The sequence below is a fragment of the Rissa tridactyla genome, chromosome 9 (assembly GCF_028500815.1).
Source record: "Rissa tridactyla isolate bRisTri1 chromosome 9, bRisTri1.patW.cur.20221130, whole genome shotgun sequence".
In the NCBI taxonomy this organism is placed as follows: Eukaryota; Metazoa; Chordata; class Aves; order Charadriiformes; family Laridae; genus Rissa; species Rissa tridactyla.
In genome coordinates, this window is record NC_071474.1 from 11703472 (window position 1) to 11730702 (window position 27231).

At 41.5% G+C, this 27231-nt stretch overlaps 1 protein-coding gene across 11 annotated transcripts in view; it reads right to left on the reverse strand.

The window, feature by feature from the left end:
* The window catches only part of PDE8A (phosphodiesterase 8A), a 169110-nt gene that overhangs the window by 46739 nt on the left and 95140 nt on the right, over positions 1-27231 (reverse strand). For 10 of the 11 annotated variants that reach the window (XM_054215151.1, XM_054215152.1, XM_054215150.1 and 7 more), the window contains exons 2-3: positions 3417-3473; positions 810-1000 (exon numbers count right to left, since the gene is read on the reverse strand). In XM_054215151.1, coding sequence (XP_054071126.1) covers positions 810-1000; positions 3417-3473 — 248 coding nt within the window. Of the gene's footprint in view, positions 1-809; positions 1001-3416; positions 3474-4088; positions 26332-27231 lie in introns of those variants that run through there. The other variant, XM_054215154.1, reaches the window with a different exon arrangement.

The following is a 27231-nucleotide window of genomic DNA, read 5'->3' on the forward strand; positions in this document are numbered from 1 at the left end:
GTAGAACTGTGACAAGGGGAATAGGGCTGATATCTCATCTTTGCCTGACAAAGATCTTATCTAGTTTCTTTAGTTTATCAAGAAGAAGAGCCTCTGTCCCAGTGCCCCGGACCCACCACGCTCACCAGGGTACACAACCTGACCCCGCCACCCCCACCCCACAGACTCTTACTTAGTCTAGACACATTCCCAAGGGGTATTTCACTGGAAAGTCACTGGAGCAAGGCACCACTGCCTGTCACGTCTCTGTGGAGAAACTCATAAAGGCAAATCCTTTCCCCCTTTTTTCATACTTTACAGGAGTTTGTGAAAGTGTTTTTGGAATCAGTTTGCAACTTTGCTCTTCATAACAGATTTTCAAATGTTGTAGGTATGGAAACGTGCAGACAAAACATTGCCTATTTGCATCTGGAGTTACTCAACAGCAAGTGACATTTCAAAAAATTCAGAACACTAATGAAGTGAATGTATTCATTAAATAGCTTGGTGGCACACGCGATCTTTGCAGTTAATTTACTGTGCAAACAAGGAACCAGGTATTTGAGAAAAAGCCGAACAGTTCACTACGGCAATAAATTTGTACATGGTGGCTCCAAGCCAGACCGAGCTTCAGACATCCGAGCACACAACCAAAAATTCTGCAGCTCCCAGATATAAAGAGGTAACATTGTTTGATGCTGCCAATGGACATTTGTCCAAAAAACCATCAGCGTTCGATAGGTTTTATAAAAGGCTCATATAAAAGCAAAAATCTTTGATGAAGTGTTAACTATATAGTTAAGCATTAATTACACTGAAATGGTGCTTACCTGCATAATGCTTCTGCATCAAAGTATCTGGAATGTCTATGGTCAATAATGATAATGTCATGGTGTTTATCAAGAAAACATTCTAGTGCAGACTCAGGTGTCCTGGCAATATTACATCGAAATCCAGCTTTCTCACATGCCCAACAGAACCCGTTACTCTGGTTATCTTCTTTGGCAAACACTAAAAGTACCTGTATTAAAGACAGACAGTGAATCATTACAAACAAGTCTTATATATACAATAGATTCTGTGACTTTTGCCTCTTAACATATTTTTTAAAGCTACTTCCAAGGCTTAATTCATTGTTTTTAACAGAACTGCTTTCTACAGGCTATAGATTTTATAATTGTCTGTATACAGCCGTGTTTCAAGGGGATAAAATAGTCTGCCAGAACCATTTATATCCACAGGGGATGAACAAGTTTGGGAAAAGGCTCTCTCATTGCTAGCTACAAAGAGAGCGTAAGCAATCAGCTGAGACTAGATGCCTACGTTTCAGACAGTGTACATGAAATAACAGTGAGCCTACTTTTCTTCACTGAAATTGTCTCACATACAACTGTTTTCTTGGGTTTATTTTGTTCCCAAAAAACCCCCGCCATGGTTCACCTCATGTGAATTAATATTTGACGGTGCTTCAATGGCATGATGAAAAAATGCGCTTTCTTTTTCATCTCTAGATCCCCAAAGTACTGGACGCAGCCCACTCTGTGGGGTTTCTGGAAACTACAGACAGGCTGGTCAAGACGAACTTACGCAAGGCTGAAATCATAAGCAGCACCTCTGTATATGGAGTACGTCCCCATGTGAGCCCTGTGCAAACCCTGCCATGGGATTTTTATCACAGGACATCACCGTGGTTGAAATCCAGAACTGGAAGTCTGACCTATGAGCCAGTATTTGCTCTGTCCTAACTTGCTGCGTTATTGCCAATAACACTGATCTCTCTGAACCTTTTTCAAATCAATACAATGCCTACAGACTCAAAGTATCATAAGGCCCGATTCCTTCTAACACGTATTTCAAATTCTAAAATTGAATACGGTACAGAAGATAAACAAAGTCTGCTAAGGAAAACTCTCACTGATGCGATTGTGCTTTGCGTCAGGATATTTTGCAGAACAAAACTTCTTTTGCCTGAAAGAATACACGGAATGGCAGACTATAGATCTAGGTCAGTGTTGATTTTGTGGGTGACTCAGCATATGCATCCTTTTGTAAAAGACGGATAACTAAACCAGCATTTGGTCTGTTGTCCCAAGACACCAATCTTTCGGTAATTTAATCAAACCACACTGAGATACATGCTTTGGTCAGACAATAATGTGGAGCATATGTAACTCACACCACATCCCACTGCCATTTATCTCCTGGGTGATTTTCGGAATTCCAGTGCTGGCTACACTTTGGACCAGGTTGGTGGAATGTCTACCAGTAAATCTTAACATTTCGATGTAGCGCATATTTTTGTAAGAATGAAGGACTTTGTAGTCATTTAGTTCAGATTCCTTTTATAGCAAGCTGCAAAACTGTTTGCAAAAACATGTCGTAGTTTGGGCTATATTTAGTGAAGTTAATTTATAACACTCTTAAGTGGAAGAATGGTTTTCAGCAACAACACAGAAAGTCAGCAGATCTGAGTTGTATGACTGCGGCACAAATGTGACGCTGTCTACCTTCTCCTTCCCTCATACCTGCAAGCTATATTACCAGGATAAATTGGAAGAATTTTAGAGCGGCCAATGATTGGACAAAAGCAATACAATTATTAATAACAATAAAGGAGGCAATAATGTTCGAGGAATGCTTTTGAGTTATATTTGGGAAACAGCTGGATGAGGCTGTTCTATGATCTGATGTTTGATGATAATACTGTCTGTTCTGACAATAGCTCAGGAAGATGTTGAACTGCAGTTCTTGAAGACAGATATTTCCAAATTATCAGGTCTAGACTGCTTTAATTACGGAGTTTTGTAATTACTGACTGAGGAACTCGTGGATTATTAATGGTTCAGCATGTCCTGGGATATAGGAGAATTTTCAGAGGAAGTCTAAAGGAGTCATGTATCTGCCAACCTCATACCATCCCAGACAAAATAAGGGGACAACTGCCATATGACCTTTATTAATAAAGAGAAAAAGGAGGATGAATTAATGCCAGTCAACAATGAATAACAAAAAACATACTTTGTCAAGCTCACTTCATCTGTTTTGTGATAATATTGGAACTTTGGTTGATGCTAGTAATAATGCTGGCGTAATAGACCTTGACAGGACATTTGGCTTAGTATCATTTTGGTAAGACTTTGATTAAGACTTGACTACCAGTAAAATACAAAACAAGGTGCACACTAAATTTATTACAAGTAACTGACAGCAGAAGGAACTACAGATAGCTATTTTTATAAGCTGAGACATGTTTGGAGAAAAGAGTTAGGCAAGATTTTTAGGATATCACATAGAATGTCACGATAAAAAATCTGTTAGGTGCATGTTATCACTTCACAAAAATGTGAAGTGATATCCAAAAAATTCCAGTCATAAATTCTAAGTTAACTTCTGTGATGTTTCAGAAATTAAGACTTCAGTTTGAACTGTTGTATTACCTGAAGTTGATCTTGATGAAGTCTCATAGGGCCAAACTGCACATCTGTTACTGGTGCCTAGAAGAGATAAGAGGGGATCTTATTAATACATATACACCTAGGGAAGAAGAAAAATTAGCTCTGTTAGAGAAGACATTTCTTATTTACCACTGTCTCATAGATATATTGCTATCATTATGAGGCTGCTTCTTCATGAGGGCCTTATTCTGCTTTTGTAAATTTATATGCTAAGCTGCATCAACACAGTTAGAAATCAACAAGCTATTCTTCAAGTCATTTTTTTATTGTAATTTTAAACATAAAGTAATGGATTAGTCATGAAAGTTTGGTAGACAGATTGTTATTTTCCTGTATCCTCTGTATCACTCCAGCTGTTCTGCAAAACATGGAAGTGTTTAAAAATGGCTTTTTTTAAAGTCCCAAAAAGCATTAAGTCTCCAGAAGAAAGGCAAAAATACGTAACTCTGCTCTTAGAATTTCACATGTAACAGATACCCAAGAGTTCTAGAAAAACACACTAATTTTGTTTCTCCAAGGGTGTTTTGCTGCATTCCCTCCTTTCCCACCCAGCCCCTCCAGGGAAGGTTTCAGAACTCAGATACCAGTAGCTGACAATGCATGTATTCAGCATGTAAATTTGCTTTGAAAATCCCTGCAAAAATGCTCGCATACGTCATGCTTTCTGCACGCCAGCGGTTCCCACGTTAGATTCTGTCCAACTAACACAGGCAAACAGTTTAGCTTAGGATGCACGAACTGAGCTGGGATCCTTCCTTCTCAGGTCTCCCGTCAAGCAGTGGAGGTCAATGACCAGAAGGCTGTTTGTCACAACTGGTTCTCTTTGAAACGATTAATCATTAATCGTGCTTGAACACGAATGACTCTTCAATTGGTATGGGATGGACTTTCTAAAGTAGTTAAACACATAAATACAGAGGGAGACTCTAACAGGACTGCACAAGTTAGGTTCTTTGGGAATTCCCACGAGGCAAGTATCAGTACTTTCATGTGCTTACATATTTTTCACCTCTTGTCTCAGAAATGAAAACTAAAAAACGGGACTCAGAGTCCAACCAATGGTACTTGGAGTTACATAGACCCTTCAAAGGTAACTGGAGTAAAAAAGCAGAAGAACATTATTTTTAGCAATGCAGTAAACGGAAGACATCTCTGGATTCATATGTACAAAGAAAAGATCTGTCAAGCACAAAGGTGGCATTTTTACGTTGTTGTTTTTCAAAGTAAAACCACACTCGATGATCAGATTTACTGCTTTGCAGCCTAGAATTTTTCCAATAAGTAATTTTAAAGAATCATCAGCACATCCCACAGAAAAATCTTTTAGAATTACACGCTCTGTTCTTTCTATGACCTTACTGCTCCATTGCTCAGCCCTGGGAGTTTCTCATGTGTGATTTTATTTATTTATCAACTTGGAAATCATCACTGCAACATTAAATAAGCAAGAAATACGAGTCAAGGAAAAATGGCAACATAGCGCCTGCAAAAACACGCCAGGAACCAGTGTTTGCCTGTGATATTTAAGAGGGCCTCTAAAAGCTGATGTTAAAATGACAGGGAGGGGTTTCACATTTAGTCTCAGTCATTCCGGTCGGATCGGCTTAGTTTAAATGCTCTCCAGTCAATTTTTTTCTAATTTCCAGATCAAAAATCTCGCTTTGGTTGGAAAAATCAAGATGCTTTATTCTCCCTTGTGGCCCATCATCCAATTTATTCAAAATCTGCACTAGAAATAGCAAATACCTTTGCTGATAATGCACATAGCGGGAGGGAATCCAGCTTTTTGCACCAGTGTTACTGGTTTTGCAGCACTAACAGTAGTAACTACTTGTCCTGAATCAGAAAGATGAGCAGAAATTCCTGAAGGACACAGAGGGAGCAGATCTATTAAGAGATGCTTTTTTACAGTCGCTTCTCTGACCATAACCACACTTCAAATTAAATTTTGAAGCATTTATTTTGCACACTCCGTCCGCCAGCATAAAGCAGCAAGTGTTTTCAGTTTCACCAGGAGGTGGGCCTGAGCTGTGAGCTTCAGCCCCAGAGCTGAACTTCGCTGGCATTTGGGGGTATGTAAAACCCCATCTATCAGGCCAGCAAACCCTTGGTCCCAGACCAAGGGGAGCTTTAACACATGAGATACACCCAGTATTGCCAGTTACTGCTTTTCGGATGCTTTTTTCTTTTAAAAAGGTTGTGAATGAATAATCATCAAGGTATTTAAAGGATTGAGCCTGAGAAACACTTCTCTGCCAGAAATCTGTGGCCATTTCTACACTGAAAATACCTGTCCATGCACCATTTAAGCTTAAGTTACAAGGACTGCCCAAATGAGATAAACTGTCTTGTTACACGTTAACTTGCTGTCCCGGGTAGAAGAAAAACCCCGGTCTGCATCTCAGCTGGAAAAATTTGGTGAACTCCAGTTAATTCTTAATCCTGTTGAAATCTGCTCAAATAACTTGATTAATCATTTCAACTTTTTGTGTGCTGCTGGTAGCACTGAGAAGTAACACGCTGATTAAGTACTGTGTCAAAAATCAAGGCTTCAGCAAGGATTAGCAGAAACTCTCAACTATCGGTGAACTAAATGAGCTTTAAAAACACCCCTAATGCTGTGAGCTTACCACAAACCCAAACCCAGCCAAAGCTCACACATACAGTAACTGCACAAACACAACTTCTGCTACTTCTTCCTTGAAGTTTCCATCCTATTTGAAAAACAAAGACCCAAGTACATTTTCAGATTGACAGACAAGACTTATGCACGTGACAGCCTTCCAGGCAGGCACAAACCTGTGAGAAAGAGTACGAGAGGACAGAGAGGTAGAACTAGTTGTGGGTTCCTGGAATTGATGGAGACAGAGCCGGGACCCTTGCCAAAGAGCCACCCATGCAAACTTCATGACTGCAGCACATGTCACTGCGGCAAGACCTGAGTCCAGGACACTCTGAGCACCCTATGAATGCGAGCCTTTTGAAAATCCTTCCTTGGGCAAACAACCTCAGAGGCCAGCCTATAACTTAGGACCAAATCCGATAGATGGTAGGAAGGGGTCCTGCTGCAGATTTCTGACAGCACAGCCTGCTCTCATCCCAGCCCCAGACTTAAACCACCCCAAGTTTGCAGGCCGGCGCCAGGGCTTGTGGTCTCAAAGGCATCTAAATGTCAGCATAGTTTGCAACAGTACCTAATTCTCAGGGGTTTGAAAATGCCTTTTTGGCTCATCTGTGCCAGTGCAACTTCCACAATAGCGGCAGCTCAGTTCCTCAGGTCTGGGGAGGGAGGGATGCCTGTAATAGCAGGCTGCAGGGCAGCAACTACTACTTAGCTTTAATTGCTGACGGCAGCTCAGTTACTGCAGCAGCAAGTGTTTACAGCCTCTGCTCACAGACACCGCAGATAATCAACTCCAGGCTACTTCAAATGCTTACACACAACAACTGCAGCCATTTTACGTTCTCTGACCCCCTGGAACTACTGCTGGGAGCACTTATTTTCCCCCACATTTGCCTTTCTTATTTGAACACGGTATTTTCTGTCCTGTCAAACCAGGCCTGGCCCTGGCACAAAGAGAGATCCGTCCCAAGGCAATGGCACTGGCCACACATATGATAGCTGTCTACGGGGAGGCCTTCTACTGACCACTGAGTGCAGCTTAACACTGGCGAGAAGCGATCTGCATGCTGTAGCTGCTAAGTTGCAAACGTTGAAATTGCTGATTACTTCATGTTTCCAATGTCCAGAGAAAAGTGAATGTTTGGTAAATAAAAACAAGTGAAATAAGCTTCATAAAGACAGACCCAAACAACTGTGACAATCTGATTAAAGTACAACAAACTCAGTGTTGACCTGATATAACCTGGTAAAGTACTTCTTGCTATGAGTCATTCTTCATTGTTCACCAGAACAGAATCTAGAGGAATGGTCTTGTTCATGGTTGCTGGGTTGGCTTTGGGTTTTTTTTCCTACAGCTAGAAAAACTTTAAATGAACTTCCTCAATGAACAAATGTAGAAAGGAATAGAGTGGAAATAAAGCCAGCTTGGTCCACATGCTCCCTATGGTGATAAACTGCCTGGTTGGCGTGTGGGACGCATCAAAGCAGCCCGCAGGTCTCCTATTTGCTAGAAGTCTCATATCTTGGCTTTCTCCAAAATGCCTCTCTTACCATTACCAATTGGAGAGGAGAGCAAACCTCCCAAAAGGGCAGAGTCAGCCCCCAAAAAACCCTTTGACTATGAACTCCCATGCAATACTCCTCCTATGCACGGGCAAAAACATTCCTTCTGGAGGCTGATTTTCTTAAGTCACTTCTTTTATGAAGCTTTTGTGGGATGTTTTAAAGCACAGCCCAAGGTACCCCTCGTCAGAGCCGTGAGCGGGAGCTGCTGCAGCACCAGCCGCTCTGGAGAAGGGCTGGTGGGGAGCTGCGGGCATCCCAGGGAGCAGGAGCGACTATCCACAATCCACAACTGCTCCATCACTTCCTTTCTGCCACAGATGGGGCTGTGCGGATGACAGGAATGACTCTTCGTCTGGGCATGTAATAGCCATGCATGGCCCTGGCCTCCTGCTAGTATCCCTCCCGAAAGGGCAGCTGGAAGCATTTCTGCTCCTGCTGCTCTTCTCGCCTTTTCCAGGTTCGTTTGCGGGAGGAGATGGGACAGACTATTTTTCCTGCAACTGACTTGAACAAAGAAGTGACATAAACTTTTGGTGAATGGATTGCAGATGGAGACTGCTGCTGTACGGCTGACATCCGGGTTTAGAAAGCAGACAAGGAGAAGAGAATTTCTGTTAGTAGTTTAACACTAAGTAACTGCCTCTTCAAATAAAGACTTCAACCTCAAGGCTCTGACTCATTATAATATATGAGACAGATAACTACAATGATTAGATATAAGACTTTATCACTGGTCCTAATGGACTACGGCCAGCAAAATTCATCATTTTACTTGGATCAATATTTTAACACATCAAAAAATGTGTTTTATCTAATCTTAAAATATATACTTAAGTTTTCTACATACACTGGGTGCATGATATAAATCAGAATGAGTCGACTCATTACAGTAAGATTTGACAGTGTTGATCAAGATGTGCTAAGAGCATCAGGACTGTTAACATAAACTGAATTTTGATAATTCTAAGAAAAAAAAAAAGGGATTAATTTTACAAAGGAAAAAATATCCTTTTTCTTCACTTGCTGTTTTAAGCATTGAGTTATCACCCCAGAAAGCAAAAGCTCAAATGAACTCATAGATTTATACCATACCTTAAACTTTAACTGATTCAGGATCTATTAATGGCAGAAATTTGAATTCTATGTGATAATACCCCTTCTCAGAAACCTTAGCCAAATCCTCTTGGATGCTGAAAGCCAGGAAGTAACCCACTGGGAATAAACTGGCATGACCAACTCCAGGATCCTGTCCACCCAGGTCATACCAGTGCGGTGCTTCTATCTGAACAGAGAGGGGCTTCGTGACTCGCTGTGGCCAACATTTCTGGGCAAGAAAGTCTCCATGTTCAGTATCAGCTACAGGTTTTCACTATTCACGTTTTTCTTCGTTTATAACAATCTTTATCACTTTCTGAAATATACAAATAACTAATCCAATCCATGGTAACGTACCTATTTCTTTCTCAGTGGAAATCTACCAAAGTAGAGAATTTAAGACCTAGCTTCCTATTTTCCATGCACTTTCTGCTAAACACTTAACATCACTGTTCATATCTTCCTCACAGACCTTGACAGCACTATTTTGTTACAAACCGAACACTGGTGCAAGTTACATACAATGCCGGCTGGGCAGATCTTCCTAACACAACCATTCAGAGCATAAAATGGACTTTATAGTCCATGGGCTGAATTCCAACCTGGTTAGCAACAGTAAAAATTCAGAGTAATTCCACCACACACAAAGAGAATACGCTGGATTCACTTCAGTGTAAATGAAGTGGGAGTCTGGCCCCATCCAGCTACTCCTTTTGCTGTCTGGAGGCCACAACAGTTCGAATATGGAATAAGAGGGAACAAAGCGTCCAAGGTTTCTGCCTTTGCTCAACAGATTGAAGGACAAAGGTAAGCCCGGCTCTTACAGACCCTCAGCCTTGAGCAGTCAGTTTATTCTTTGCTGAAATACGAAAACAAGAGTTCTGAAAGGCAACTAAAATTTCCCAAAACTGCTGTTCAACCTAGATGAAACCTGTTAATTCCAGCCCTTGATATTTTTTTCCTATTTCTGTTTCATAAAAGATGTAGACAAATGTCACAGACTCAGTAATTTACATAATGTAGCATTCTGAGCCAGTGCAGTTTGCTTTGACAAAATCTAGCATTTACATTAATCTAAATCGCGTTCCACTGATGTATCTATCAACAAAACCGTACAGATTTAGACCTACATTTCAAGGTCTGAATATCACCTGAGGTACTGTTCTGGTATTTTTTTCCTTTTATCTATTTTCTGTTTCAAATTGATTCCTAGAAGAACTATCTGTGATGCTGCCATTACAAAACGGTGTAAGCGATGGGGTAACACACCCTCTGCTTTTTTAATCAATTTCTTCAATTTTAGTACCAGTTGCGAACCAGTTTTGCCTAAAATACCTTTTGAAAGCCAAACTCTGGCCTCTGATTCACGTCATTAGCAACACAGAATTCAGACAGCTTGCACAGTTTTTGGGACAAGGAAAGCTTTATCGAGCGTAATGAGTTGCCGGAGCTCTCGGGTCAGGCTGCTGAGACCCACCCTCTTACCCCTGAGACCCTGACAACACCTTTACTGCTCCCAAAATCCAGCCCCTCTTCCATGGCTCAGTCCGGAGGTGAGTTTCGGGCCAACCCAGGTCCTGAGGAAGCCACCCCGAGGAGGACCCTGATGATTTTTGGCTACGTGTTCAGCTTGCCACACATGCCAACCATTATTATATATGTTTGTTTGTTTGTATTCTGGGCCTAATTCCCCACTGCATTTCTTCAGTGTTACTCCACTGCAATAAGTAAAGCTAAATTAGAACAAAACTGGAGTAATAATGTTGTGAAATCGGGCTTGCTGCCTTCTAGCACGCTTTAGACACAACTGAGAACTCCCATTTTGTACCGTTTGTAAATTCTCCCCTTATCCCTTATAGGGGAAGTCTCCTTATAGGAAACTTTGGTTATCGAGCTGCAAGCATGGCACTAGCAAAAGTGAATCATTCCATTTTGTTGGGAATAATTAATGATGCTGTCCCAAAGTGACTTTTAATATTATTTGTAATGCGGCAAGGCCTGGGTGGCCTCTGGCCCAGATGAGTGGCCACTGTGGTAACGTTGTACAACGACAGGGCAAAAAGGCGGTCAAGCAGGCCCTGCCGTTGTTAAAGGTCAGAATTTTTACACAGAACATGTCAACAATTTGGGGGATTTTTTTAGCTCTTGATAGGGTATTTAAGCAATAAAATAAAGGTCATTATCACTTAGTGTGCCTATAGCACTATTACACACATCTCAACACCTGCGGCGGGAGGAAATGGTCGTTCTTCCCTTTTTCAGCTTCAGAGGAATTCAGTCCCAGCACACTTTGTGCCCAGCCCTGGCATCCCTCAGCACGGCGTCAGCTCCCCCCGCTCCCCCGCTGACCCCCAGCCGCAGGCACTGCTCATAGTGGGACCCATTTCATAATAGCCAATGTCCGGAAAACACCCACTGGTTTCTGAAATTCGAAACTATAGTTTCTGATAATTCAAACACAATTTACATTATGACTTGGTCACTGCAGTGTTACGGTAGGTTTCTAAGGCAAGCGGATACAACTCCAGCAAAGCACCCATGCAAATCCAGCACCACGTACCTCCACAAGAGTCCTCACTCTCAGTGAACTGCACACCAAAAAAGGAAGGAATAAATCACAGACAAGTCAGAAAAAGAAAGCCATCTACTCATTAATCCCCACTGACTTTTTCTATCCAAAGAGAACAAAGTTGAATAGTTCTCACATTCTAAGCCGCTCAAATCCAGCAAGTTGTATTTGCTGCAGCATCTACCCAATTCAGAGATTCCTCATAGACCTGCATGCTATGTGCAAGTACACCTGCCTTGAAATTTGCCTATTTATAAAAGAAAGAATGTGAATCATATGCTCCACAACAACCCTGGAGATGTGAATACCCTTAACACCGGTCTGTGCCCCACGGTCATCATTTTGACAAATGCTTTTATGACCAAACAGCACTGAATTTTAAATTGCTCTAGGTCTTCACCATCTTAGGATTTGAGATGGCTCACTGGCATCTTCATTAAGGTCCCCACTTTCTGACTAAAAGATTTTGAAGAACTTCTCCATTCAGGCCACAAACGCTCAGATCTTTGTCTGGAGGCTGTGAGCTCTCCCCACGTCGGATCCCTGGGCTGCTCACTAAACTACAGCCAAATATTTCTGTGTGGTGAGGGCATGCTGTAAAGCATTTGTAGTTATATCCCGCGCTAAGAGAAAAACAGCAGCTTAAATGATATGGCTGGTACTTTAGAAGAATTTTTTAAACCCTATAATAATGGTTTTCTATACATAGGTTGCAGAAATGGATGCCTTTATCAATGCAAAAAAAAAAAAAAGTAGTATGAACATTTTCAGCTGTTCAAAGTCAAACATAGTTTTTAAGTGTTTATCTTTTTGAGAGTCCAGCTTAAAGGTAACAGGAATAGAATGTGCAACATACGGAAAATTAATTGTTTCAGATTAAAAAAAGAGGTCATCTTGAAGGCACTAGCACCTAATTCCATGTTTCATTTGTTTTTGAAAAAATTCAAGGGTCAGCTAGAATACCCTGCACTTCAGAGCGAATGTCCTCCGAAGTCAGGCATCCTTGGTATTCTGGGGCCACTCGTAAATAAGGGTTGGGATTGCCTTGGTGAGACAGTACCTCGCGGGCGGCTGAGCAGCGCGTACGTGTGGATGTTACACCTCTCTGAGCTTCAGCAGCTATTCCCTTGTACTCCAACAAGTCTGAGACCGCTCTGTTCTCCCCGTTGCAACCAGGACCAGCCACACTCGTCTCACAAAACGCTTTAAAGGCAGCCACGTAAAAACAGTGCATCTAGCAATTCCCAGAAGGCTGAGACCTATTTCCTCTCTCCTTTTCCCCTTACCTGGCATGAGTCTGGCTACTGCACTGGCTACGAGAGCTATACCCGAGCTCTGGGGACCAGCTAACTCCTCATACGCCAGCATCAATATAAAAGTTTCAGTGTGCTATCCTCTCTCATCTGTTGGCAGAAATAACTTCTACCCAGATGTATAGGCTAGCCAAGAAGGCAGAAAAGAAATTGGTCTTTAAGCCTTCCAGGTCATCAGCCAAGACGCACTCGAAACCAGAGCATTAAACATGCTGGGGTTTGCATCACTCCAAACAAATAAATCCAGGCTTTACCAACACCTTTGTCTAACTGAAAAGGAACCTCTCACTCACCCACTGCAGCCTCAGGTGTATTAATTTTATAGGCAGGCTGTAGCTGACCTTCCATCCCCCAACTTGAGCAGACACTTTAGTACAAATACTACATTCTTCTGGCCCAGAGGGAAATTCTTGCTGCCTGCACTTTAACAGTTGAGCTGCACGGCACTCTGGGAGACTTAAATATGGCACAGTGGTTCTATTGTTTAATATTATTAAAACTGCTTGCTCTCTTGTGATTCTGCAAGATCCTGGAGAGTAGCAATAAGCACTAATCCGTTTCATATCTATCAGCTAGTTCTTTCTGGTGGATACCACTCGCTAGTTTTATGTTAGAGATGATTACAGATGCAACAGGATACAACCAAGATCTCCATCACTATCAGTTTTATTTTTTTTCTTTATGGACATGAATTTCAGTGACAGTTTTCCTTGAACCATCTGGATTTGAACAGAGTCAGCTGACTAAAAGGAAATTCCAGTCTATCAGGAAGATTTCCAATTACTTTACGTCAAACGAACTTTTCATGCCTTGATCTATCAACACTGCAATCGCCACAAACAGACCAAGCAAAGCAAGAGAGCACAGCACAAAAATAGCATAAACCAGTCAGTGGATTTGCTAGGCTTCCTAGAATACCTCTGTTTTGTCCTAAGCCTTCCATTTGTTAAGGAACAAACTTGCTTTTCCTATTGTCATTAATAACCCATTGTTTGCACTGACACAGTTCAGGCTTTACTGACCATAATCATATTTTCTCTCTGCTGCCATCCATTATCATAAAGGCATACATTTCCCAAGCAGTGTCAAATGGCCGCAGCAAACTGCTGTCAGATCCCAGTTGGGCAGGCAGCAAGCTGAGATTACCCCTCCTGCCCACCTGAGACCTACACGCAAGCTCCTCTGATTGCTACTTTACCTTACACATCTCCAGCCTTCGCATACGTGGGTATCCTGGATGCTCCAGTTGATTACAGCCCTCTGAGACTGGATGGTGACAGTATGGAGCTGCCTCCTTCTCCTCTTTCTCCCCCATTCTCCCAGCCATCTGCCACACACAATGCCTCCACAGCTTACTCAGGTGTCTGTGAACCTGTTGGACACCGCTGGCATGTGGTTTTCTGCATGGTCCACAAGGTGAGCTCTGCCCACCTTCAGTAGGCACAAACTCATTTGTGCTCTCTCCAGTACCCTGCCTGGGAACTGCTCTCAGAGACAGCAAAGATGCAGGCCCTGAGATGTAATTTCACAGGCAGAATAAATGCTAAGTCAGTGGGACAGAGGCCAGTACAGTGGAAGAGAAATGTTCAATACAGATGATAAACATTTCAGTATTTTTGTTTATTGAATACAGGTTTCCCAGGTTGAGTGCGACAGTCTATTGATACTTGCGAAAACTGAAAGAGAAGTTCTTGGCACTCAAACCATTTCTATATAGAGAACTTTGTCTCCAATAAATGGAGGAAGGCTTGAGACTGCAGGCATATTCAAGATGTCTTTTTTAAAAAATAAAAGGAAATTCACAGTAACGCGTCCTTTTTTTCACTCTAAGGTTTAGCATTAATTTTGTTTGTTCACACCAATGACCCATCCAATAGGTTAACTCCAGGTTTCATCAAAAGGGAGGAAAACAGACAAATGGATTTAAGAGTGCTGGGGATCCCTTCTTTCTTCTGACCACTAGGAACTTCACTGGCTGAGGGGATGAGTGACTGGTTTCCTCTAATACAGATGCCTCTTCATTTCTGAGGACCTACAGGGTAGTTTGAAACCTGACACTGGTTTTCTACTTGAGTCTGGTTCAGAAACACACAGTGCTTCTGCCAGCCCACAGGGCTCATTAAATATTACACGCTTGGTAGATGGGATCACTCTTTTTTTTCCTTAAGTACAGTAGACCCTTTTTACAGTTATGCTGATCCCCCGAAACTTTGCATGTCTTTATTAAAGTGGGGTTTTCATTATAATCAGAATTGCAATTAAGTAGAATTCGATGCAGCAAAACAACATTTCATTCTAGTTCTCTTACAAACAGAATTTCACTCTGTCTGGATTTGTGGTAGGCACACTCCATTTCATTTAACTGAAAAAAAATCTGTTTAAAAAAAATTAACTCTACTATTTGATACAAAGAAATCTCTGCCTACGAGTAGCATTTCATTTACAAAAGAATAGCTGGATATGCCAAAGAAGACACTGCTGCTATAAAATTAATTATTATGGAGCACGATTTTCTCTCTAGAAACGCACAAGCGACCGATATGTCACCACCTCCTAGTAAAGTTTCACAGGACTAAAGCTGTGGCAACCAAGGTCTCGGCAGAGCAGTCTCCCGCGAGGCAGCTCCTTTTTAATAAACAACCCATCAGCAAGGAAGCCCATAAAGCTTATCGTTATCTGGGAAACAAATTCAGCTGAGTATCAAATAGCCACTTAAGATGAAATCCTGCCCGCAGTGAAGTTCATTGACATCGGTACTGTCTAGATATACTCTCTCTAGCGAAAATGTTCATACTTCTCAAATAAAGTACAAGGGCCATAAGTATGCAGATAATAATCTATAGATGTTGAATAGTCTCATATAAATTATTTAACCTTGAGATTTCCAGGAAAGAGAGACATCATCTGGAGATACTTTTATCAGATACTTTTACCAGTTAGTTATATGACGGCAGTGAAACTTTCACAGTCTTGCTGAAGTTTCAAAGTCTGAAGGAAAGTAACACGCAGGGATAAGAACATGGTGTAAGAAGAGAAGATGCAAAAACACTGAATAAATCTATAATGTAAACGTGTGCCTTCACCTGCAAACTGCAAAGACAGATAACTGCTGTATAAGATCATGAACACTGATAAGCACGCAGTTAGCAGTGGTTAAAAGATGCATTTGGTCGAGCAGATGTGGATTTTTCATGTGCCATTTGGACAGCCATTTTAAAATGGCACTTACCTTCCTAAAACGTGGGTAGGATGTCAAGAAATGTTTTTTCAGAAGCTTTATCGGGCTCCTCATGTTACAAGCGCTCAGACCCTACGTGGGCCCGTCCATAGGGGCTGTTTGAGCCCCAGCACCGCGTGTGATCTCTGGAATAAGCAGGTTCCCTGAAATAAGCTGCTGCCGGCACCGACTGCAAAATGCGAGCAGAGCAGAACTGAGACGAGTGCCGCAGAACAGCTTCTCAAACATTAGGATCACCGGGTACCTACCACCTTCTGTACAATTTTATTGACACCTAAATCCATCTGGCTCATCTAAGAAAGCGTGATGTTGTAGCTGAGACTTGCACAACTGTCCTACGATGCGAATCAGTGCTGGAGCCGTGCCCCGTGAGGAGCCTGGGCTGCTCTGTCACCGGCTGCAGAGCTCCATGCCGTGTCCTTCAGTCAGGCAGCGTCACCCTCATTCCACTCGGGTAACAGTGATGAATTAATAGGACTTATATGAAAGAAAGAGGCTCCACTTAGTCATTCTAGAATGAAATGGTGTCAACCTATGCAAAAAAAATCCCTGATTAGTTGCAAGGGAAACTGGCATCCATCCAAAAAATCAATCTCCCTTGAGACAAAAGCTCTGGCATCTGACAAGATGGAAGCTCCTTTAATCTGTTTTGCAACTATCCAAAATATGCTTCCACCCTGAAGATTTTTGCTTTCTCACTCTGTTGGTTTTTTCTAAGAAAGGATGCAATGAGCCTAGGCCTTCTCCTGTGAGCACGAAAGCTTTATGCCAAAGAACAAACAAGAGAAAATAGACATTAAAGTCCTGTCTGGCGACACCATTAGTAAGTTCACAGTCACCATTTCCTTCTTCCTCCCCTGCACCGAGTGTTTCTTCCCAGACAGTGATCCAGACTGCTGATAGCTCTGGCAGGGAGCTTTTACCAGAAATTTTTGCAGGAAATGTTAATTTGCAAGCCTCGGCGTCCTCCCTGGGGGAAATCGGACGCTGTCTCTGCACCACCAGACCGTGGGGACGCGCAGCTCCTCAGACCTGCCTCCACCGCGCAGAAGAGAAACTCCTCTGTATCTCCAGCAAAGCTGAGTAAAAAAACCAACTGTGCTCATTTATTTTCTTTTGCCTTTTCCCCCCAAGCAATGAAATACTAGAAGAATGTCCAAAGCAAACAGAAAAATTCTATTAATGAAATATCCAATTTAGTGTAGTTTCGTGGCATGACTCTGACATTAGCCCGACTTCTAGGACACAAAACTTAGCTGAAAAGTTGTAGGACTAGAATAAAACAAAACTATTGCATTGTGTAAAAATTATACAGCATTTCTATAAAGCAGTTTAATGGTAAAGATAGCCTGTGTGAAACAGTAAATATTACACATACATTACAAATAAATTAGATATCAGGGATAAATAGTTTTGTAGTATAAAGTCTAACATCTCATGTAAGAGACTGAAAGGAAAAGCCAGACTCACTTTATGAACAGTTCCAATAAAGCTACAGTAAAACTACAGGTCATTTGGAGAATTAAAAAATAAAAATAAACCTATAAACTCATTGAAGAATGATGCAGATCAGACTCTTGAGAAGTTTTATTACTCAGATAGATCACCTGATTTCTTTTTCTTCCTTTATGAACTTTGAACATAAGGCTGCAATTACTTAGTACAGATGCAGGAGAGAACAGTGTTCTTGATTAGGAAAGCCTTTATCAATCATGGGAAGTTTCATTTGACTTGTTTTATGTGTTTGCATGTTCCTTTGAGCCAGGACAAATGTTCTTACCACATTCATATTTGTGTGGTTAGCAGATTTTTCTGCATCTCTTTTGTCCTTATCCTCCAAAGACAAAACAAATGGCCTGCTGCTAAATGTTGAACTTTGCAATTCTAGTGCTAGGTTGCGACAGGAATATATTTTGACTAACTGTATGAGCCACTAACATGTACAGTCTAGGCAGCTACCACCAAAGTTCTACTTTTTTTTCTTCACTGCTTAATTTGAACCACTATGTCGTACTCTGGATGACTTCAGAATATACCATGAGGTGCATAACTTAATCCAGTTATATTTTGTAATCTAATTTTGCTAAGAACATTCAAATCTATTCCAACAAAACAAACCTTCTGTGAAACAGCAGGAAAATATTAGAGATGGCATCAAACCACCACTCCATTAGCCATAAATTACTCACAGTACGTTCCCCACAAAACAGAGTAACAAAATTTGCAGGCCACAAGATGAAGCTGTACCCAGAAATACTTTCCAGATGAAGCAAGGAAGATTTGCAGCCGTTTTGTGACACAATCGACAATTTCCTGCTATTGGAAGAGAGATTATCTAGTGCATTTGCTGCATGGATTCTGTCTCCTTGTAGACCTCCCTTTCTGAGTTCAGTGAGCAATGAAAGCTAAAAAGGACACTTGCGCAAAGAGAAGGTCCATCACGGCTCTCTGTCCTTCCTTCTCCGTGCAGCTGGCCCTGAATGCTGAATAGCCGATCGCCTGTCAATTATTTTGTCAGACAAACCTAACAAATACATTGCCTACCAACCCTGTGGGATATTTCAGCCTCATGCCCCTTCTTTATTCTTAAATAATACAGTCCTGCCGTTGCTACCCATGTACCGATTGGGAAGTAAAGCATGGCTTGTTTGAACTGGAAAATAATACTACTTAAAGTATCTAAGATTGATTTTTATTGTTTTTTTTTTTTTTTTAACAGGAGAAATATGCCTATGTTGGGAATAATATTTTGCTCATACTGTAGACATGGAACTACGGGTGTCTCAACTCATCTCCCACATATTACATTTCTACTTCAGACCGAGTTTGAAGACAGAATTTTGCAGCATTTATGACAACTTAATAGCTTAACCGATGATTCTGCTTTGAAATTTGCCTTTGTATTTTTAGCCCATTCTATTTTTTTCAATCTGCATGGCATATAGAATTACCAGGACTACCACATGACTGGCTTGCTATTTTTTCTAGAGTAAGAAGAATCTGTTGGCTCTGCCAGTCAAGAAAAAACACTTCTTCCCCCAAGTTCAACTTTGAGATTTCAGTTCCAGCCTTTACAAGCAGCACTATGCAAATCAATGTTTCCCACGTAAGAAGCTTTTCACAGAGTCTGCAGCAAGAAACACCTTCTGGTAAGTATAGATCTATTTTTTACAGTACATGACAGCATATTTTCTTCATGAAATGTTCCATTATTTCCAGTATTTCTGTCATACAAGATTATTTTTATTTTCTTTTTAATCTAGTTATTACTGTTCCATCACTGCAGTGCCTACCAGTTGTTTTCTCGACATGACTCTCCCAGCCTCATCTGGAACTCTCCCAGTTTCATACGGCTGGAAAAACTGCGTCCCTTTGACTGCAAGCCACTGGCAATGGCAACAGCATTCATTTCACTCTCTGTTCTGTCATCTAACACAAGACTGAACAACTGGAGCCTCGAGCTGATTATATCAGCACTCCAGGAGTCAGAGGCAAACATCTGGGATTTATTTGTTAGAAATAAAATGAATGACATCTTTTCAGGAGTTTTAGCTTGCACCTGTACTTATAAATCTCCACGAGGGCAAGTTAGGAATAAATGTAATCAGGAGCAGGAGGCAGAAGGCTCTGATTTTGCGCCCTTTGGCTCAACCCCTGTCAAGGGCCCCAGGAAGAAGGTCGGTACTGAGATGCCCTGGAGGCACAATTTGTTCAGAGCTCTCCTCTTCCACCGGAGGATAAGGAATACACTATATTAGGCCTCCTGAGGCCCACCGTGCTTTCCGTGCACAGGTCCAGCCAGCTCTGCAGAGCAGGCTGGGTGGCAGAACATGCTCTCTTGGTCCCCTCTCCCCGACGATGAAGAGCTCTACCCAGCCTTATGGTCCACACAGGCAACGGGGAGTTTCGTCCAGCTTCGGCACGGGGGAAATGTAGCCCTGAAGGTTATTTTTGTTGTCTGTAACACTACGAGTGGTTCAAACTTCAGCAGAAGCTGCAAAGGGGAACGTGAAGAGGACAGAAGGATTCTAAGAGGATAGTACTACAAACAGAGTAGTGATGGGGGGGGCAGAGGTCAAAAGAATCAAACACCACCACTGTTATCTGATGGGAGGGCACAAAGGTACAGGATGAACCTCTGAAAATATGTAGAGGAGGGAACAGGGAATACATAGAGAGGAAGAAGGGCAGGGGAGAAACAAAGAGAGAGAAGCCCCTGCCAATTGTTTGGATGAAGTGTTACCTTTGCCTAGGCACTGAACTCATTGTCTGCAGCCGTCTCCTTTCCTGCTTCTTTCCTGAGCCTCCCTCAGCACAGACAGTGCTTGTTCCAAATCGGAAGGTGACTGATGTGGGTCCTGTGCTACGGGCAGGTCTACACCAGGGACTAGATCAACTTCTTTATTTTTACTTGTGCAGGGCGCAAGGTTTTCACTGCGAGGGTTTAACTGACGGAAGTGCAAGTTGACCACATCTGATCCAACTTGGCAGCCTGTCTCGGAGAATGTTCATATTTAGGGATTGGTATGATCTTAATGAGACATTCCCATTGCAAATGCAACCAAACAGAAGAGAAGCAAAGCAAATTCACACGGGTACCCACAGCTGGGTACGGCATCCACTTCATTTCTCTATATACTGCCTATGGGCCCCATTAGGGATGCAGGATGCTGGGAGAACAGGAACTCTGCACTGGGGCAGAACCTGTTATATTTCTTTCTGATCATAAAGGAAGATACTCTGAGGGGAACAGCATTTTTGTTTCTGCACAGACCCAAACATGAAAAAGTCAGAAAAGACAAAGGGAACTCAGCATTTCAATGGGGCGACAGCCCACATGCTCCACACTCAGTACTTCACACACTCAGAGTATTTCCAATTACTGAAAACATCACTGAGACAGTGCAATAAAACTGAATTTAGTAGGGAAAGGCAGTAGGCAAAATGTTCTGTCTGTACCTTAATAAAAAAACTTAAAAAAATAAAGACCAACTCATTCCCCGCAATGGTGGGCTGGTGCCTACATACCACTCCAGCACACCATGTTGGTCTGTTTGTCATCAGATGTTCCCTGACTTTTTCATTGCTCTGCAGGGCAACTCCGAATGTTCCAAGTTGTGGGGTTTTGTCTTTTTCTGGGTTTTGTTTTGGGTTTTGGTGTTGGTTGTTTTTTTTTTTAAATAAAGACCATAAAAGATTCCTTACAAGAACTGCTTTCATGCAATGACCAACTGTTCTTTGCCAAATACACAAGCTCTTTGGAGACAGGACAAATAGGTTTGGAGACAGAGCAACACTAAGCTGGGGGGAACCATTTGGAGCAGGACAAACCTACAGAAGAGACAGGGAGGCGCAAGACTCAAGTACCATAAGGCACACAGCGTGCCCTATTTCTACAAAGATTGTTTCTTTTTTCCAAGCACTTCCTCTTGCTATGGATGACAGGAGGCTAATACGATGATGTTGTTAGTATTACCGACTAAAGCTGCCCCAAGCTTTGTCTGGAAGAACTGTTGAACTAAGGTCTGCTCTGCTCATCACTGGTCTTTATCCAAGTGGAAGTGAATAATCCTGTGGCACTGGCCAAAAAACAAGCAAACCAAAAACGCAAGGGGATCAGACCCCTGGCAGAGTTTCAGTACTCCTGATCTCAGCCACCAGACTCCACTGCGCGAGCGAGTGGAGGAACTATTGATGAATGCGTTGCTGACAGTTCCTCTGTCTACAGAATTACAGCACTAGCAGCTTCACGGTCAACAGCTTGCAGAACATTTTGCAATACCTGTTCACATATATATCATACAGCACCACATTAGAAACTATTTCAGGCTGCTTCAGGAAGCTACTAACATAATTCTGCAAGAAAGTGCACTTGTGGAAAAGAAAAATCCAAAAGCCATTAAAAAAAACCCACAACCTGAAACAAATGTGGGTTTTTAATCACTGCTCGATATTTAAACTGTCAGCTTTATCCTCCTGGTAAGTAGGCAGCTCCAGTTCACAACTGAACACCTACTTTATTTATTTAGCTACGCTACATTTAACCTTACATCCTGTCTGCTGGGTGCATCCGGCTCCGCAGATCTCCATGCGGCAAAGCTTTAGCATAAGGTGGGGGAGCTACTTTCCACAAGCCAAAAAACAGGAAATTTGATGACATTGTTCAGTGAGCAGACGTCAGCAGAGAGTGATACAAAAGAGTAAACAACTTCCTAGCAGCGGCAGACAAATGGGCCGGAACTACTGGAATCCTGTGATGTCTGGTGTGTTTTGCATGAAAATTACCGTCTCAATGAAACGGGGAGAGATCCTTGTCTGATGCAAACTGGAGCAGCTCCCTGGAAATCTAGGAACTACAGCGATTTGGTCTGTTTAAGATCCGACTCTAAGTCTTTAACTTTGTGATCCTGAAGACATAATTTTTGAGAATTCATGTTGTTGATATTCTAAATACTTTGTACGTGTTCTCATTATTTTAAAGCACACAAAAAGTGGATTTGAATAAAAAGGATAAGCTTCAGTGCACGTACGGAAGGTAGTGTCAGAAATGCGGGTGCCCTTTCTTTATGATCATACTGCTATCGGTCTTACACATATATATGATGTATATTTACGTATAATATATAATATTCTTGTTAAAGTACATCGATATGAAGGAAGCTCAGCATTCTGCCGGTAGAACTGAACAGTAGGTATGACATCTCCTTTTTGGATTTCAGTGTTTGCTTTGTGGAATCTGCTCTCATATTTTCCAGCTATAGGCAAATGTCAAATATGATCCAAAAAAATAACCTCTCAGCTAGGCGTACGAGGAGTCAAAGCCAGGTTATAGCAGGCAGAAAGGAAACATAGAGGAAGACATTTTTGCTCTAATTGAATGTCATTCTGCCCATCTCTGTCTAATTTAAAGATCTCTTAACTGCAAAAAGTAACATTTGACCATTGAGCACAAATATGGAGCTTCACTACTGCATCCCAATCAACTGTATCAAGAAAAATGGTATCCTCTGGAAAAACTCTCTTCCTTACTCATCTAGTTGTAAAGAGACCACTGAGACATACTGTTTTTCACATCCTTTATATTGCCTTTTGAGCTATCCCTTTCAAAGGGATTTAGAGAATTAAGTCCTATTCTAAACAAGTTAGTTCTTAAGAGAAGCTCTTGACAAACAGTCAGACTAGGACCTTGCCGGGGCTTTATGATCTGGGAAAATCTGAGGACCTCACAGAAAATACACAGGGATGTTCCCCAGGGGGATGCAATTCAGTAGGTACAATCCCAGGACTCTCCCCTCACCCAGGTATCCCTCCCAGCCAAAATCTAAGCAGAACAGACTCCTAAAATGAAAATTAGCAGCTAAATTTATAGCTGTCCACAAGACTGCCCTACTCTCAGTAACGGAGGGAGGGAACAACAGGAAAGAGCCAGATGCTTCTCAGTTCTCCTCGCCAAATTCTCCTCTCCTCGGAGACAAAAAATGTAGTATGTAATCCAGGGGAGGAAGACACACCAATAACCATGTCAACGCTGCAGTCAAATGACAAGGCAAACATACGCGGCCAAATCTATCTGCAATTGTAACTCCAGTGACTTGAGCAGACTGTTCTTCCTAAATACTGGCAAGTAGCCATAGGCTAACAAATGGCTAGGTAAAAATAAATAAATAAAAACACCTGAAGAGCAACAAATGTCTGTAAAAAACAGCAAGTCCATTAAAAATAAAAAACAAAACCGCTTCTCCTTCCTCAGTCTACCTACATCAGAATTTTCCTTGTTTCAATTAGTTTGTCATTTCATCAAAGTATGAGTTTGCACCAGTTCTGTCATTCTTCCCTAACTCCTCAGTCTGAATGTAAGATGTAAGGGTTTAGAAAACAAACTCCTGTATGAAGCTGATCATTCTCTATTCTCTATCTTTGGTTACGTGACAAAAATTAAAAATGTATACATCACTAGCAACAAGTTCCAAGAATAAGCAAATCCATCTGGAGGAACTCCAAAGTATTTATCAGAGAATTATATTGACCTGGGTGTGCCAACAATGTCGAGAAGTTAATCTTATCAGAAGACAGATTTTCTGCAGAACTCCCATGGCTTCAGGATGAAAACATTATTCTACTATAACTCCCTTTCCAAAGTTTCTTTCCACTAAGGCTTACGGGTAACACATGGATAGGGAAAAAGACCTTGCTCTGACCTGCAGCAACAGTGGCAACGATGCTGTGACACGACCCGAGTGGAGATACATGACACTACAAGTCTGTCATCTACATGGCGCGCTTATTTAGAGCCTTCCATTGTTAAGTTCTGATTTATATCAATAGAGGTGAACGCAGTGACCAAAGGCAGACCGCATGTGGTTTTAAATATAAATGAAACTATGGAATCCTATTGCGTGCAAGCACAGAAGCGAGGATAGCATAGGAAGGGTGGGTGGCTGTGCTGAGCAATCTGCTGATAGAGGTCACTGTCTCTTCTTGATAGGGTCTGGCAAAAAGGACAGCAACTTCTACAGGATTTCCCTCCCCCTGTGCAATGGCCCAAGGCCCCAGACTAGCAGGTATGACACAAAATGCAAAATGTTTTCCAGTTATCTCTACAATGCCATACCACTGAGATTGATTTTGCAAGCCAGGACACCGTTTCCTGCTTTTTCCCTTGCAGCTAAACAGAGAACTCCTTTTAACTTTCTGTGTCTGGAAGAGCTGTCATTATCACCTACATGCAATTAAATTTTTACATATCAGTTTGTGTCACAGAAGTGTATTTTGAAATTTTACTTCTGCAATGCAATGTACAAACACCTTCTAATCAGATGAAATGAGTAATAAAAACCTAGCCTAGGTTTATGGGGGAGTTAACCTGGAGACCGCTAACTACAGTATTTCCTATATTTTACACCTATTTTGGGTCACTTTACATTAAATTAGCAAATGGACTAAACTGAAATGTTTTCTGATATAAAAAGAGTGCTTGTCAGGAGAAACGAGAGCTCCAAGGGTTCGATGCACCTACCATTCGCCCATCCACAAAGAGGAATGTGTTTCTTACGGGACCACTGCACAGTGGTAAGCTTTGTTTCTGTAGAGATTTTGACATATGGCTGAAGTTAGACCTTAAATTAGAATATTCCTCTTTGAATTGAGAAATGATCTTTCTCTGCAAATGAATAGTGTATTCAGTGTGAATAAAGCTTCTGCTATTGCACAGTTCATCTTATCTACTGATGTCATTTCCTCTTAGTTGCTTCTGTAATATTAATAATCACCATATAGCCAAAGAGGTCATATACTAGGAATGTATACTTTAAAATTCTTCAACATCTCAGAAGGGCTTGAACAAAAAAATCTATGTTTCTGGCTAGATGGACACACTGAATGACTTGGAAATAGATGACGTTACATCATTTAAAGGTGGGAATAAAGAAACCTGTCTACTTAGGGGAAAAAACCTCCAGATTGCGAGAGAAATGCAAGAGCCGAATGTAGAAGGGAAAGTCAGTAATGAACAGTGAATGTACCCTTCCTTAATAAGCAAAAAAGGGTCATAAACAAAGTAATCATGCTGATATAACCAAAGGATCACACAAAAATCATGAAGATTTGATTTATGGGTTCAGGACGTTTCTGATGCAATTCTTGATAAGATAATTCTTGCTCTAAAATGACTTTCCGCTGCAGCTTCTCTTTCCTGAACACAGTAGAAGAAGCTTCCTGAACACAACATTTTCAGCAGTAAGCTCCTAGCTGCGCAGACACCTTGAGGATCCCCACTTACCCACCCACTCCTGAAGAGCAGGAGAAAGAAAAAATGCAGGTGCAGAAAGGAGACAGGTACCTTTTAAGGTAACTGCCTGGTTTGAACTTCTCAGGAAATCTCCGACTAGAAAGCTGGGGTATCATTTTTGTGCTGAGAGCTCTGCTTGGTGGGACTGTGGCTATCTCCAGGCGTTATGAAGAAGTTCAGCTCTTTGTAGAGAGTAGAGTAGAGTTTTTACATGGGAGTAAAAGCAGAAAATGAACCTCTACCAGACACGTCGAGGGAAATGAAGGCCCAGGTCCATCCTGCCTCGTCTTAGTCCGATAACCAGGTGCCAGCGTTTAAAGGCTGGAAATCCTAGTCACCCTCTAACTCACGGAGAAATGCAGGAACCCGTGGTTCAGATACAAAGGGACTGAGGGGACAGAAGAGCTCACAGGACTGTCCACCTTGCAGCAGACCGGAGCTGCTGGCACCAGAGTGGGATTTGGGGGGATCTGCCCCTTCTGAATGACCCAACACTCACCCCTTGAGCTTTAATAGGATACCCTCCAATATACCTAGGAAAATTAGTAAGTGTATTTGAAAAATGCAGTTGATGTTTAAAAAAGAGAATTAAGACATTCTTTAACATCTTTGATATAGAAAAGCCCTTCATGTCACCATATATAATTTTGAATGAAGCATTTTTCTCTTTGAAAAAAATGAAAAAATTACTTACTAGTAAAAAGCAATTGTTTCTACACAGAAAATTTAAAAACTGGACAAAATGCTACATTAAAAATGTAAATTTAAGGAGACAAGCTCTAGGACATACTGGAGTGAAATGACATTAAGAACTGAAAAATTAGCTCTCGAGAAATGGTGTCAGAAGCTGGAAGCTTTCAAGATGGGCTGACAAAGAAATACCATGAGTAAGATCTAGTTAAAGATAGCAGTGAGTGATACCTCACAATATTACAAAAGAAGCAGTATCTCACAAGTACATTTTATTTTTTTTTCTTCAGGGTGAATATAGGTCTACGACATAGACACTGCTCTTTTATGTATTGGAAATCATTCTTTTAAGTATTTCAGAGCATGAAAATACTGTTCTGGGAGAGACACAAATACTGATTTGACAAGGTCTTTAAACCAAATCATTTTGGATAGAATTTTCTTCCTGCTAGTACTTTGGCATTATGTTTTCCCCAGAATGTTTTCTTTTTTTTCTTCACTTGTAACTACCAATGTTACCAGGTCTAGAATCTCTTTCAGGCATTTCAAAATAGTTGATCTTTCCCTCAAGGCCAGAGTTCCAGTTCCTGGGGTCGCGTGACTGCATGAGATCCTGGGGTTTCCTGGCAAAAAGGTGACTTCTGCCTCTTGCAGTTGCAGAAAAACGCTTGAATCCTAAATGTTCAAATGCTAGAATGTCAGCAGAGAGAAACACAGTGTGCCATGATTTAAAGAAAATACATAAATAAAGCTTAGTACATTTACTTTTTTTGTCTGGAATAGTGATTTTTAATCCCCCAGAGCTGGCAGTACTGCATCAGCCCAGCAGAAACAAGTCACAACTGCTGCAGGACTTTGATCTGAGCAAGAAAGACATTAAGCGCAAAGCAAAACAGGGTGAAAGGACAAGGATCAG